The 16,916-nt window shown below is 35.7% G+C and overlaps 2 protein-coding genes and 1 long non-coding RNA gene across 3 annotated transcripts; all 3 read right to left on the bottom strand.

The window, feature by feature from the left end:
• Positions 1–45: 45 nt before the first annotated feature.
• LOC147908777 (uncharacterized) lies at positions 46–6,690 on the bottom strand. The gene is made up of 3 exons (XR_015545943.1): positions 6,602–6,690; positions 6,202–6,415; positions 46–1,562 (listed from the first exon to the last, which is right to left on the bottom strand). It is a non-coding gene; the product is annotated as an uncharacterized LOC147908777 (long non-coding RNA).
• Positions 6,691–7,330: 640 nt separating this feature from the next.
• On the bottom strand, positions 7,331–8,077 carry LOC147908776 (uncharacterized; the record flags this gene model as incomplete). Its single annotated transcript, XM_087408753.1, is given in 1 exon segment — positions 7,331–8,077. A coding segment is annotated over 1 exon segment (747 nt), but the record flags the coding sequence as incomplete, so codon positions are not given.
• A 6,785-nt stretch (positions 8,078–14,862) lies between these two features.
• On the bottom strand, positions 14,863–15,744 carry LOC105150867 (uncharacterized). The gene has a single exon (XM_011064221.2). The coding sequence runs from the start codon at positions 15,742–15,744 to the stop codon at positions 14,863–14,865; it is 882 nt and encodes a 293-aa protein (XP_011062523.2).
• Positions 15,745–16,916: the final 1,172 nt, after the last annotated feature.

The raw sequence follows: 16,916 nt of genomic DNA, 5'->3' as shown, positions 1-16,916 counted from the left end.
TGGTGGAAAATATACTTAATAATTATTTTTGTAATAATAAAAACATTTTTATTAATCATAAAAATTTATTTTTATACTAAATTATACATTCAACATTTTTTTTATAAATTATATTTTTAAATTACATTTTTTAAATATGAACATAAACTTTGAATCTTTGAAACATTAAAACTAAATAACATATATTGTATATGTATAAACATATAAATAATAATAAATCTTTGAATATTATTTAAACATATCTTTTATAAAATATGTAAGGAAAATAACTTCATCGATATTACGACTGGTTAATCTACTTCTCCTGTCAGTAACTAATTACATTGTTGATGGCTGAAACAACTCTCTCAGACGCTACAGAAGAACTCATCATTGTTACACAATATTTTAAAGTAACTTCCATCAATGCAGGAGAAAATGTTTTGCAAATATTTGATAGGGTCTTGCGACAATGGAATTATTGTGGATTTAAAATATAATTTTAATTCAGGAGTTTGATCATTAGATAATTCATCCGCATTTGACTTGTTTTTTAATTTCCGTATATGTTTTATCTATATGGAATTTGAATTGTTTAAAATCTCTTGATTTGGATTAGATGGATTTTTTTCTACTAATGGCAAAGAGTCTTGCTTTATTTTACTTTTCATCTCCTGTTGCACTTATAATACGTAGGCTGCTGGAAAAGTTTCTGCAAACAATATGAAAAAAACATGTAAAATTCGGTAAATGACTTTATTGTTTTTCGAAGTATTCGCTTTTAAGATCGATACATTTTTGCATATGCTCGAATCAATTTTCGAAGCATTTTTTCCACTCTGAGGCTGTAACCTCAGAAATCAGTATACGAAATGTTTTAACAGCTGCTTCAGGCGATTCAAATCGCTCACCACGCATCTTCTTTTTAATATTTGGGAACAAAAAGAAGTCATTACATGATAAATCAGGTGAATATGGACAATGAGTCATCAATTCGACATTTTTACTGGATAAAAAATCAACGGTTTGACATGTTATGTGACAGCTGGCGTTGTCATGATGAAAGATGATGCGACGATTTCGGTTCGTTCTACACAATTCATTTATGACTTTTGGTAAACAAATTATTGTATACCAATCAGTATTTACAGTTCTTCGATCCTCTAAAGCCACGGTTGCCACATGTCCGGTATAACAAGCAATCATTTACTTGGCACTGCGTGAACGAATAACTTTTGTTGGTTTCGGTTCATTTTGAAATAGTGGATTGTTATTTATGGATGAGCCCCTTTCGGACTCATACGAATAGATCCATGTTTCGTCCCCAACGATGTTGTAGACCAAATTTGACCGACCTCGGTTGAATTTCTTGAGTATTTCTTTGCTCCATTTAATATGAACCTGTTTTTGAGCTTCGATCAAATTGTATGGGATCCAACGACTGCAAAGTTTCCGTACGCTCAAGTGATCATCAAAATCGTATGTATTGCTTTTATTTTAATGCCTAAGGATGCCTGAATCTCGCGGTATGTCATCGCGGTATGCTATACCGACTACCGATATACCGAATGCATCCAAAATTCCTAAAAATGGAGAGTGAATATGAATAGTAAAAAAATATCCAGTCAATATTTTATTTATAATTTTTTATTCGATATTTTTATATCAAATAGCAAAAAATATCGAATATTATCGAATAACGATAAACATCCCTAATATGAACTTACTATTACTGCACAGTTATTTTTATCATCTATTCCAAAAAATTTATCTTTTCTTTGAAAAATATGTCACGATTCTGATACGTGATACGTGATTTAGAAAGTTATTTCTTATCTCATTATACATGACGATTCAGACGCGAGATTTTCTAACAATTTAAATATATTTTATATATTGGGTCATCTAAAAAGTATCCGTGGTTTTTTGTCATTAGATGGTGTTGATGGTCAACACTATCTAGTGACAAAAAACCGCGGATACTTTTTAAATGACCCAATATATATTAAATATAGTTATTAAATATATATTTTCTAACAATTCAATGTATTTAAATGCAACAATTTTTTAAAAATTTACTTTTTTAAAGATTCGATCTTATACAATAATTTTATTATAAAAGAATGGATTGGAATAAAATTATTTTTAATTTTTATTCTTATTTTTATTTTAGAAGAAATTAATAAGTCAATTCTAAGCAGAATCGTAAGACTTGTAACTTTTTCTCATAAAACTCGTAAGAACTTATAACCAGTATTCTCTAATTTTAAGCGTATGTATCGTAAGACGTAAAATTATTCGTAAATATTTTCGATTTCTTGTAAATCTTGGCTAGTAAAAAGCTGTCTGTAAAAATATCGTATAAATACTTCAAAATTGTTATAAATCTTATGAGAATATGTTACGAACCTTACAATTTTGTTTAGAATTTAAGGGGATGCTGGAGCGAAGGCCGAAGTTGATATTACAGGTTTTCATTTCCAATGTATAAGCTGCTTAGGCCCTCTGAAGTTAATATGATCATGCAGGAAATTCGATCGATTAATTATCGATATTTCTATTCCGTTTCCTACATTACCATCTTAACAGGGAACGTGTATTAGGATTGGTTCCACAATGTAAGATTTATTTTGGAAAATTTTCCAATTTTAGAATTGAAAAAAAAATAAACATAATTGAAGTTAATCTTATATTTGTAGAATCGGACCTTAGAAATTTAATTGCATTATATACATGTTTAGTTGTATTATATACACATGCAATGTAGGCGGTGTTCTAGTATATATCACTAGTACTAAAAGTCTGTAATATACATAAAATACAGATTTTTAATTAATAGATATATCGATACGAAGCCGTAATAGCACTTTTTTCTTAATCCAATGCCATTTTAGGTTACGATAATATATTATCATAAATGAATATTATTATACAGGGTGGGCCATCTATTGGTACGTTTTTGAATTTCGTCGTATGGCAACACCGAACGAGCTACAGACCCGAAATTTTGACAGTTTATTAGTCATACCGTCCGCGGCACGAAACAACATGTTTTCTCTTGAAGAGCGTTTTGAAATTTTAAAAACTTATTTTCAAAGTCAGTGCTGTGTCGCCGAAACTGTACGAATTTTGAAAAGAAATATGGGTCGTGATAGAGCACCCACCGAAGGAGCTATACGCAAATTGGTGAGGAAAGTTCGTGAGAAAGGGATGTTAGTGGATGACATTATATTACGACTGTTTTGAGTGAAATTGGCGCCGAGGTAGTCCAAAATGTCATTAATAATTGGGGTGACCGAATGGCATACTGTAAGGCCAGTAGAGGGAGCCACATGAACGAAATCGTTTTTCATTCTTGACGCGGATACTTTTAGCTTCACAACAAAAAAAAAATTAATAAAAAATATCAATGTATGCTCATTTGATCGCATTTTTAAAAACGTACCAATAGATGGCCCACCCTGTATATATATATATGGATATTCATGCAGATATTCTCTATGTTCATTTTTTGCAATATTAGAATTTTATATTATAATGTGTATAATGATATATAAAATGTAATTCTAACGTTGTATATAAAAAGACATTCATGAATACGAATTATGATTACATTTTATGTGTATTGTAATATATGTGTATATATACACAATAACACAAAAAATATTATACTATTATTGACATATTAGTGAAGACATGTTAGTGAATTAATGATATATGCAATATTAAAATTAAAATTTGGGTACATTATTGTGTATATGTACATTATAATACATATAAAATATAATTATAATTTATATTCACTAATAATGTTTTGTTATATGTTACAACAATGTTAGAATTATCATAATATAATGTACATACAATTTTCTATATTAGATATATAGTCGACATATTAGTAATGTATAAGTATAATACTATAAGTATCTATCTCTTTTCATTGGACAGAGTAAAAAGAGTTACATTATGTATGTGCAATGTCGTATTCATTTATATATATATATATATATATGAAACACGTTCTATATATTGACAATAATATATGTTACATCTTGACTAAATCCTAAATGATATTGATCATAGGAAAAAGTGATACTACAACTGTATGTATTTCGATATTCACTGCGAGTACTGAAAATACGTAACTATAGATTTTCAGTATTGACAGTGTACATTGACACATGGGCCTATATAATAGCATTTTTCCTGTCGTACAATGTCATTTTAGGTCAGGATGTGATATGTATTAGCTATATATAGATATATTACACATATAATATACATAGCTATACCATTTTTTGCTATGTTTAATAAAAATATGTAGAAGTTAATCATATTAAAATATTAGTGATGTACTTAAATATAATACACACATAGGCAATATTGTACAATATTGCATATATGTATGAATATACGTTGCAGATAGAAGTTATCAATGCTAAGCTGTTTATGCATTCTCTGTGTTTAAATGTGCAATATTAAAATTGTATACATATATAAAATATATATATATATAATGCGTGTATATATACATATATATATATATATACACATAAAATGAGGATTTATCAGAGGATTCGTAATTTGATTATTTTTTTTAAGATGTTACGTCTGATCATCTGCGTTTGACTATCGTTAGCTTTGATTTATGTTCATTGTATATTCTGATATTGAAAATATAAAAGTATATATCACTAATAAAAAAACATATCTCTTTTTATTAAACGTAGAAAAAAGAGGACATCAGTACACCTTTTTGTTATACGTAACAAAAAGAAATGAAGTAGCTACACACGTATGTGAATATGAATTAGAAATATATTTTATAATGTGTGTACACATCATAATGCACATAAAATATAATTCTAATATTCACTAATAGACTGTGTCTATATTATATCTGCATGAAAAGCTAAGTATGAGTAACTTCTATATCTTTTTATTATAGGCCTTCTACAATAACACATTAGTTACAAATCAGAAGTCAAAAGCTAAAAATTGATCAATCACAGCCAATTTTTAGCGTTTGACTTCTTATTTATGGCTGATTTATAGCTTATAATTGTAAAAGGTCCATTAAACATAATAAAAAGAGATGGAATAGCTACATATATATGTGCAATGTATTTACGTACTGACAATACATGTTACATCCTAAGTTAAAATGACATTGGGAATAAAGGAAAAAGTGCTATTACATTACGTGTATACATGTATTTCAAATACATGGTTGCATCCGAAAATATACATATCTAAGCCACAGTCAGAGTTCATTTAGTAAAAATATACTTATTGCAACTTGCTGTTAGTCAACGTACATTGATCTGTAAGTGTATATATTTGCTAAAACACTTTGAATATGATATACTTACATACATTTCATAAACGTACAGCATCGTACAAAAATTATGCATGTGACTATTGACTGTGTAATGTATGTTGTATATATATATATATATATATATATATATATATATATACATATATGTATAACATATATATTATATAGGGTGTCCAAAAAGACCCGGATTTAGGAGCTGAATATAAAGGTGACTATAACTAAATCGTAAAGGAATGTGAACTTGTATCGGCATAGTACGCCAAAATATAATGCGTTGCCCTATGATTCACATTCTACGATTCAATTACGACCATCCTTGTGCTAAGGCTATTACAGAACGTTTTTAGAAAAAACGCTTCAGACAAAAATTGTAAGGTTTCAAAGAAGCTGTTTACTGATATTCAGTTTTTTTTCTTCATTAGTTTCTTTGTTTCGGTTATGTCAAGCAATTAGCTTTTGATTCCATCATGACAATGCATCTGCAATGATATTTGCATTTCTTTAATTGCAGACGCAAAATTCTATAAATTGGTTCCGTAATTATATTTCACCAAATTTAATAATCGAAATGCTTCTGCCAATAAATTAAAAATAGTCAGCCCACGACGAACGCCTCTGACATTTATCTATAACTAACAAAAGCGCGATTTACGGCTGTGACATTTTGTCATAGCTCGCCAGCCCACGATTAAACGCCTCTGGCAGTAAATTAAATATAGTCAGCCCACGATGAACGCCTCTGACATTGGATAATAATTGAGCAAAGCACAATTTATTGTTATGTATAACAATATTTATGTTATATATATAACATTTATTATTACCACATCACTTGTATGATAAATAAAAGTGATAATTTCACGAATGACATAAATACTAACCTTTCCTATTCTGGTTTTATGAGATGCCTTCCAACAAGAGTCACAGTGTGACACGGTAGAACACGGTACATCAGTTTTGTTGTTCGCCAATGTACAAGGGTGAAATAATTACTGAGTCACTTGTTACAAAGCACCCAAGTAACCTTCTCTTATCAAATATAGTAGCAGACAATTTTCTGCTACTATATTTTTTCCATTTTGTAAACACAAAACACTATATGAAAAAAATATACACACATATATATATATATATATTATATATATATATATTATATATATGTATATATATATATATAATATATATATATATAATATATATATATATATGTGTGTATATTTTTATATATATATATATATATATATATATATATATAGATGGGTGTGTGTAGAACATTATTACACTGAATTGACAATACTGTTGCGCGGCAATGATACTGTGAACGCTGGTCATACTAGTTACAGCTGATTGACTCGCCGTTGTTTTCTACGCGCACAGCATCACGTAAAATGGTGCATACACATAACACACATACATACAAAAAATTTTCATGTTTTACGTTTTCGCCTTAGGAAAAAAGATACATAAACAATGGAGACATCAATGATATACAATGGAGATATCTCCTAGATAAAGTTGTCCACAATTTATCTGGAAGTGAAGAAATTGGATATTAAACAATTTCTAGTAAATATAAAAACAAGACATTTAAAATTATATAAAAGAAATTGGATTAAATTAAATTATATATTGTTATTAATTTTGATAATATATTGTCATCTAAAAAGTATCCGCGGTTTTTTGTCACTAGACAAAAAAGTATCCGCGTGTGTGTTAATGGTCATATATCTAGTGACAAAGTACCGCGGATACTTTTTAGGTGACCCAATACAATAGAATGGGCCCCTCCATCGCCCATTCCCGTGAAACGCAACCAAACGTTTTCTCTCGTTTCTCCGTTGTTGTGCATAACATAGGCAAATCTTCCCGTCTATGACACACATATTAAAAATATTTATGTCAAAGTTATATATTTTCTTCTAACCGTTCTATCATATCACAATGTATGATTACATTTACGTATAAAAGTATAACAATATTCTTTGAAATAATATAACATTCAAAGAATATTTATTCTCTGGGAAAAGGCAAGAGTGTATTACTTGCTATGATAGAAACAAAGTGATGTCTCATTAATTCAACGTTTTTGGAATATTTCTCTTTGCAAGGATTTTTATCCAAGGCTATATCCGTTGCAAAAGCCGCAGCATATATTTCACAAGACGTACCATCTGATTGCGTTTGAACTTTTTCAAACTGTATGTTGGTAGATATTACTTGTGGAAAACGAGCTTTAATGTATTGTCTTTCTTTCGACGCCATTTTATCGTATGTACAGCCAGATATGCTATCATATACATACAGTTTTGTTTCGTCAAAAAAGATGCAGTGCCAGTGATCAGTACAATTTCCTCCAAGTATTTGGATACTTTTGCGATCACTGGCTATAATTAATTCTGGATATTCTATATAATGTACGCTTTGTGTTTCGAAACAAGATGTTTTTGTCAAAATGCGTAAGAAAATATCCAGTGAATCATCATTTAATTTACTATATTTAGACAAGACATTTTCTTTCACAGAAGAAAGAGGTATCTGACGCTCGTCTAGAATTCTTCTACGACTTGCCATTTCATCTGCTGTCGGAATATAATTAGTTATATGACTAACAATAATACAGTCATCTGGCTCTATCACAGCAGTAGAAATAGTAATACTTTTTTCGGTTGAAATATTATTACATTTCAATCGTTTTTATTTTTTGTTTTTTCTTCTTCATCAACTGATTCTATTGTTATATGTTGTCGCTTTGTAATACAAGTATTTACACTTTTGGACAACTTCTCTTTCGCTTATATTATTACTTTGGTTCTCTGATAGGCATATGTCTAATATACCGACTGTCCAAAATTTCAGGAAGTATGCATCAAAATAAAAACGTGTTAAAAAAGGCAACATTTTATTTTGCCAAAAGTCATTGTCTCTATAAACACGCACTATTTTCATGCTTTTTGGTGTCCATACAGCGAAAATGCTATAATCGCGCTGTGTTATATTTAATTGACCCTGTACTTGATAGAAGAACCGATGATTTCGGTTCATTTCATTTGGATCTTTTTTATTAAATATACCTTTCAATCGAGGCAACGTGTGAATAGCTTCCTCCGCTGTTAAATGTTCAGCAGAAAGAGGACATTTGATCTCCACGAGACCATTCTCCTCGAGAAGCCCATCAGGAGAAGCACCCAACCACTGATTGTTAGAATCAATAAACAATCCGCATGGTTTTATATCTTTCTTTAATATTTCAGATAATTTTTGTTTTGCCATTTCCTCCATATCGCGACCATATTTCATGGCTGCTGTATCGATGAATGGAGGAAACAAGATATTTTTAACGGTTGCTGTACAAGACGTTGTTGGTCTCATACGACATACTGTTCCGAAATTTGATGCTGTCAACATTATTTTTCTCAATGACAACCATAATTCACTATCACTTTGCTCTCTGGTTTTGCGTTCATTTTCTTTCCAGTTTCTGGCATTTTCGAACAATTCTTCCATATGTCTTTGTTTTCTTTCTTCAAATATTTCAGAAGATACATCTGGTTTTTGCGATTGAGGTCCATAATAACCATCTGTTTCTATGTTTTTTTTAAATTTCTTTTGTTTTCCATCTACTTTGCGACATTCTCTGGTTCGAGCTATTTTGATTTGTCGTCGCTTTTCCAGATTCTCGATAATAGAAGGAGCATTGTCACATACGTTTTTATGTAATTCTGTGAGAGCTTGTTGTGTGTTATGTTGAACAACAGCTGCTGCAATTCTAGTATTGTAAGAACCACGTGCACCATAAAACACGCGCTTTCCACCAACTTCTGCGTAGACTATCGAGTGAAACGATTCTGCTAAATTGTTAGTCACATTGAGCAACAAACTGTCAGCATAAGCACTTAGGTATGTGATTGCATCCTGTATTTTGGGATAAAGACCATACAATTTTAGATTCGGAACATAATTTGTATCAGCGATGTTCTCGCATGTACAGCCACGTTCCTTACACTGTTTGTGCTCTCCAAAAATATGGCTAGGAACATTTATTATATCTTCTCGTAATTCCTTAGCTAAATGATGCTGAGGTTGCTCCTCTTTTCTTCTGCATTCACTTAATTGTACAATTTCATTTTTAATTTTTGATATATTGTTTTTCACAATATTTCGTGATTTTATAAAGTCACGATTTCTACGCAACTTTGGTTCTGTTGCCTCTGCGACTATTTTTACATAAGTTTCGAAGCAAGTGATTAGTGCATTCTACTTTTCGCACTGTTATCATTTGCTCTCGATACGGATTGCAATTTTTGATAGATTGATACACATTGCTATCGCCATCAGCAATGAGTGTTCTAAAAATCACTCCATGCATTGCAATGCTACGTGTGAATCCTTCAGCAATAGCATCACTTTCCATGCGTGCAGAACTAACATTACGGTCGAAATTTTTAAAGCATTTATGATTTTTTGCTTCGAGACCTTCTCGTTCCGCCATATGGCATACCGTACAATACTTGTTGAATGCCAATAAAGAGAACTTTCTTCGTGCGGTAACCAACAATAGCTCCAGCTCCGGAAAGTGAATCATAGGCACTATCTTTGCCATATGACCTCTTTGCCCAACTACCATCCGCTACAACGGTTATGTACGGATAGTTGTTGATTATTTCATTTCTCTCTACAGCGAGTTGAATTTCAAGTTTGCCTGCCATTTTCATATTTTCAATGGCTGTTTTTTCAAATTCTTCGAGTACAATGTTTCGATGTTGGATATATGTTTCCTCCGACATACACGGTACATTTGCAGCTGCAAATATTTCTTCCATTTGCGCATAATCAATCCCAGTGGTAATAGTTCCAGCCGTGATAGCCATGTTCAGATCCATATTTGTAGAGCCTGTGGGATGTGACCAAAAGTCGGCCTTATGAAAACAAAATTTGCATTCATAAAAAAATTGCGTCTTGAATCCAATGCGACGAGTATCTACGAGTTTCCAGTCTTCAAAACGACAGTGATATTGCGAATGATTATCAAATACTCGATGCAGTTCTTTATTGAAAAAAGCAAAATCCATGATGCGATTACCTTCAGGCTCATGCTCTTGTTGGATATGATCAGTATCTACATGGCCTGTGCTTTCGATAACAAGAGTATTGTCATCTTTACATTCTTGTACACTTATATGCTTAGCTTCAGGCTCATGCTGTTGGATCAGTATCTACATGGCCTGTGCTTTCGATGACAAGAGTATTGTCATCTTCACATTTTTGTACATTTATGTGCAAATCTGTACTTACTTGCTTCAAGCACTGTATACCTTGAATACTAATCTTTGATCCATCAATCCGGACAGTAATTTCACTGAATCCTGGCAACTGATAGATTCGTCATTAGTATCTTCAGGTATCCTTGTACTTTCTACAACAACCAGGGCTTCCTCTTTCATCTTCAGTGCTTCTAGCATGTGCCTCCTGGAAAAAAAGATATTAATAAAACATTTTATTAAATTTTGTTATTTTAAATATACGAGTATATCGTGTTTATTACATAAATATTATTATTTTTCAAATAAAAATCGCAGAATTTGAAGTTGCAGTTCCTTTGCTTATTTTATTATTATTACATATAAACTACTTATATCATTCATAAGGATTTAAATAGTGCTACACTTACAGCATTTATAATACTTAAAAACAATTATTTCTCTCTTAATAAATGCTGTTAGCATTTTACAAATTAATTATATCGACTATAGAGCTCGATAGCTCGATAAACGCCTCAGGCATTTATAACAAAGTAGCTCTCGATTAATGCCTCTGGCAGTAAATAAAAAATTGTCAGCCCACGATGAACGCCTCTGACATTTGGTTGTAACTGGCCAAAGCACGATGTACGACTGTGACATTTCGTTACAATTAGCCAGCGCATGATTAATGCCTCTGGCAATTATTAACCAGATATCTCTGGTACTACTTATTCTCGATTTCAAAATATTGGGTCATCTAAAAAATATCCGCGGTTTTTTGTCATTAGGTGATTGTGGGAAATCTGACTCAATGGATAAGTCAGAGTTCTTTTGACAAGCCCACGCTTGTCGTGTGATGTGATAAAGAAATTTACAATCGAGACTTAATTTGTAACTGTAAATATAATATTTATTTCACGAGTACAATTTTATACGAACGTACAGGACGAACACCTCTATTGATCTCTTAATATAATATTTCTTTTTTTATTATTTTTTTTTACGCTGCTAAGCAACTCGTTACCAACACAATCCTTAAGCTTACTACGCTCGCTGCGCTAGTGAGGCATTAAGAATTCCCCACATACTCCCCCCCGAGTGACAACGAATCCGGCACTTAGATCTACCTTATAAAATATATACAACGTGTCATATAGAATATCTTAAAAGTATATGACAAAAATTAATTACATTTTTGGAAGATCTGTTACAATTATAAGGCGAAAGTCACCTTCCTCTTCGGGCGCGCATACGTTCTCAAAGTTGATCGCTCGTTGCTAGATGAATTAGCTGTTTGCCCTGTTTCTAGAATCGCACTACACAAATCATCGCATATGCCATACGCTGGCTTCAAATTCTCGACTGATACACTGCGCTGTGCACCATTAACTTCAATATCGAAAACTCGATCCGAAACACGATTTATAATCTTGTGAGGGCCGGTGTAAGGACGCTCTAATGCTCTCTTGGTACCGCCCACCCGTAGAAAAACATGGGAACAAGAATATAAATTTTTAAATACGAATGCGCGTTTCTTGTGCTTATGCTCTATTGAAATTGGCTTAACTTTGCGCATATGCTCGCGGAATTCCTCCATGAAAATTTGCGGACTAGGAGTGAAGTCGTCCGGCAGTATAAATTCTCCGGGGACGCGCAGTGTCGTTCCATAGACAAATTCCGCAGGCGATGCGCCGGTGTCAAGGCGGACATGAGTACGCAGACCTAATAATACGGTCGAAAGTACTCGTGACCAACCTTCATTGGCATGACACATAATAGCAGCTTTTAAGCTTCTATGCCACCGCTCAATCATACCGTTCGAAGCGGGATGATACGCCGTGGTACGAATTCGTTGACAGCCGATCAGCTGAAGAAGTGCCGTAAACAGTTGCGCTTCAAACTGAGTACCTTGATCAGTAGTTATTGTTTTGGGTGCTCCAAAATTTGCTACCCAGTTGTCATAAAACGCGCGTGCCATTGTAATGGCTTCAATATCTTTCACAGATATTGCTACTGGCCAACGCGAAAATCTATCAATCATCGTCACACAATATCTGTACCCGTCCGACTCAGGCAAGGGACCTATTAAATCCATATGAACGTGCTCGAAACGCCCGTCGGGTGCGACAAATTTTTCAGGATGTAATCGAACGTGTCTGGATATTTTTGACTGCTGACAGTCAAGACAATTCTTACACCATTTTGTAATATCGCGATGCATGTTGGGCCACACATATCGTTGACGAATTACCCGATCCGTGACTTTAGGGCCCGGATGAGCCGCATCATGGAATAAATGAAAAACGCGATCTCGTAAAGATGCCGGTATATAGGGACGGATTGCCTCGCCAGTCATTTCGCAGTAAAGTGTAGTATGCGTCGGCCCCCATTGAATTCGCTTCATAGAAAGCGGAAAATCAGGAGATTCGCGAATAGATCGTAGTTCCTCGTCTTGTTCTTGTTTCTGTGCAAGTTCATTAAGTTCGATCTCAACAGGTAAACGAATGGCTTCGATGCGGGAAAGGGAATCCGCCACAATATTATCTTTACCCGATAGGTATTCGATACGCGTAGTGAACTGCGAGATGAACGAAAGTTGCCTCTGTTGCCGAGGTGACGCTTTTTCGGAACGTTGCAAAAACGCGTAGATGAGAGGCTTGTGATCGGTCACAATTTTGAAATTTCGCCCCTCGAGGAAATATCGAAAATATTTGATTGCCTCGGCGATCGCCGTAAGCTCCCGATCGTACGCGCTGTAGTTCTGTTGTGCCGAATTTAATTTGCGCGAAAAGAATGCGAGCGATTTCCAAAAATCGTCTAAACGTTGTTCGAGGGCGGCCCCGATGGCGAAATCTGACGCGTCACAAACGAGGCGCGTCTCGGCTGCGTCGGAGGGGTGAGAGAGTATAGTCGCGTTGGCCAGACTCTCCTTGCACTCATTGAACGCTTCTTCAGCCACCGGCGTCCATATGATTGGCCGTTTGTCATTTTTGCGTGAATCGCGAAGGTACTCATTCAATGGTGCCTGAACGATAGCTGCATTATGTAGTAATTTACGATAGAAATTGATAAGCCCAAGAAAACGACGCATTTCGACTATAGTGTTAGGCCTTGGAAATTCGCGAATAGCCTGAATTTTATCGAGTGTTGGTTTACACCCTTCGCTGTTAATCGTAAATCCGAGGAATTCTAATTCCTGCTTGCCGAACTCGCATTTATTTACATTGAGTCGTAAATAAAATTTTTTTAATCGCTGTAACACTATGCGTAAATGATCTTCGTGCTCTTCAAGAGACGTCGACGCTATGAGTATGTCGTCGATGAATGCAAACACAAATTCCAGATCGCCTAGAGCGCGGAAGATTTGACGCTGAAATGTTTGACTCGCGTTTCTAAGACCGAATGTCATGAATTTATATTCGAACAACCCGAAAGGCGTAATGACAGCCGTTTTCGGAATATCTTCCGGCGCCACTGGAATTTGATTGTATGCCTGATACAGATCTAGCTTAGAAAAAATGACTTTCCCACGCAAATTGGAGGAGCAATCGTGCAAATGCGGTACGGGAAATTTATCCGGCACAGTAATTGCGTTAAGACGACGGTAATCGCCGCAGATCCTCCATGATCCGTCTTTTTTCGGTACCATGTGAATGGGACTTGCCCATGGACTACTGGACGGACGGCAAATACCGGCTTTGACTAGCCGTTGAAATTCAGCCTTTGCCGCTTTTAATTTTTCCGGACTTAACCGCCTGGGACGCTCAGCAACCGGCGGGCCCGTGGTAATGATATGATGACGAACATCGCTGCAATTCGGAGTTACCTGTTCTAAACCGGTGACCTCTGGAAATTCAGATAAGATACTCGCGAATTTCATACTGGGTTTGACTGTGCTAATGGCAAGCTGTGGTACCGATTTAACAATGCCCGACACGTACACATTATTTTGTGAATCGATGAGTCTACGACCTTTAAGGTCCGGAAGGAGACCATAATGTGCAATCAGGTCGGCCCCAATAATCGGATACGGAACTGATGCTACGCAGAAATTCCATGTGATCGGGCGTATTCCTAAATGTAGCGTTCGGAACGACTCCCCACATGTATCTATACACGTATTGTTTGCCGCGTAAAGTTTGAAATTGGTCGGAGTTTTGTTCTTCGCGTAAGTGCTGGGAAGCAGCGAAATTTCCGCCCCCGTATCTACAAGGAATAACTCTCCGGTGACTCGATCTCGGATGTGGAGACGGACAGAAGAATAGACGCCCGCCATACCTGTCTCCTCGGTGGCAGACGATTCTATTCCCCCGCCTTTTCGTCCGTTAAAATCTTGGGCTTTGGCCAAGGGCACGGGAATTTTTCAGTTCCCTTACAGACTCGCGCTTGTTTCCCAAAAGTACGATGCGGCCAGCAGACACGAGAGTTTCTGCTTTTGGAACGCTTACGATTTTTATTTATCTTGTCTCTCGTCTGAGATCTGCTGTATCGCTTGACCTCAGCAGCGAGGGTAGCAATATCAGCGGCCAGACCGTCGATCCTAGCTTCTAAGTCGGACGGTTTAGACTCTGACGACGATACGGCGGCACACTGCGCAGAATCACCCACGGTTTCAACTATTTTATCCGCCATTTTGGCTAATTTATCCAGATCCGTACTTTCGGTAGTCGCAAGAATGCTTCTAATGTGCGGTGATAAATGTTCAAAGAACACAGTTTTTATTACGGCGTCGTCACATCGTTTGTCAGAGTTTAAGTTATGAAGTCGACTGAGAATCTGCGACGGTTTCCCTGATGTAAGCACTTGGCCTTTTATTAATTGTCGCAGTTGACTTTCTGCTGACGCTGAAAAATTTTCAATGATACGCTGTTTTAATTTGGTATATGGTTCATTAATATCGGGTTCCGCGATGAGATCTCTGCAGTACGCGATAGCTTCTGCGTCCAGAGACATAATCACGTGATGCGCCTTAGTCTTTTGCTCTGTGATTCGAGCGGCCTCGAAAGTGGCCTCGACTTGAATGAACCATATCACCGGATCTTTAATTAAGAACGGCGGAATTTTCGGAACTCTATATGAATCCACGCGCGCGACATTGCCTGCCACCTTGCCCTGCATCTGCTGAAGCATCGCTTGCAGTTTCATCACTTGCTCCTGCAATTCCTCGTTGGTGGGAGGAGCCATGACTATACGTGACGAAGTTCGCGAACAATCAGTACTTCCTAACGACCTTAAATATTAATCGCTTACGCGCGCGCTATAAAAATTTCGATCGCTCAAAGTTAATTTGTCAATAATGGAGAAATTGTTAATTGACATTCGTATAATTGACCTCGTGAAGAAAAGCGCGGAGGATCTACTTTCCTGTTTACCGGATTACGCACGCTTAAAAACTAACGCGCTGCATACACAACTTGCCCGACTGCTATGCGGCGAAGTCGTCCTTCACAGGTCACAATGGCGGCGAGGTCGTCCTTGACAGATCACAATGGCGGCGACGGCGATGACGTCCTGAACGCCGGCTCCTGGGCTGATTCGTGCAGTTCCCACGTCGGCGGAACGCTGAGCGCCTGTCGTTGGATATGTCTCTGCGGTGTTTCCAACGGCGAGAATTTTCCACTGGTCCCGGCCTTAACGATGGGGCCTTGCGACAGGTCACAATATCGACGATGAGCTTGCTGCTGCTTACGACGTCGGCGATGGGCCTCCTTGTCGGCTACTACGTCGGCGACGAGCTTCCTTATCGGCTACGACGTCGGCAATGTGCACTTCTGCTCGGTTCGAAAGTTCGTCTCGATGTTGCTCGAACGACAGTTACCAGTTAATCGCTTCTTCCTCTCGATCACATCGGCCTTTAGATCTTGTCGGCCTTTTGTATCACGATGGCCTTTCGTATCACAACGGCCTTTCATATCACAATCACGTTGGGGTCACCAATGTGGGAAATCTGACTCAATGGATAAGTCAGAGTTCTTTTGACAAGCCCACGCTTGTCGTGTGATGTGATAAAGAAATTTACAATCGAGACTTAATTTGTAACTGTAAATATAATATTTATTTCACGAGTACAATTTTATACGAACGTACAGGACGAACACCTCTATTGATCTCTTAATATAATATTTCTTTTTTTATTATTTTTTTTTACGCTGCTAAGCAACTCGTTACCAACACAATCCTTAAGCTTACTACGCTCGCTGCGCTAGTGAGGCATTAAGAATTCCCCACATGATGTTGACCATCAACACCATCTAGTGACAAAAAACCGCGGATACTTTTTAGATGACCCAATATATACACTGTTATGTTTTAAACATGAAATTATTAATATTAAAATAAGCAAAGGTCTGCAATCT

This window comes from Acromyrmex echinatior, chromosome 8, assembly GCF_024713525.1.
Source record: "Acromyrmex echinatior isolate Ae372 chromosome 8, ASM2471352v2, whole genome shotgun sequence".
Classification (NCBI taxonomy): domain Eukaryota; kingdom Metazoa; phylum Arthropoda; class Insecta; order Hymenoptera; family Formicidae; genus Acromyrmex; species Acromyrmex echinatior.
The sequence above is the reverse complement of the archived record's forward strand: the minus strand, read 5'-3'. Positions and strand labels throughout refer to the sequence as shown.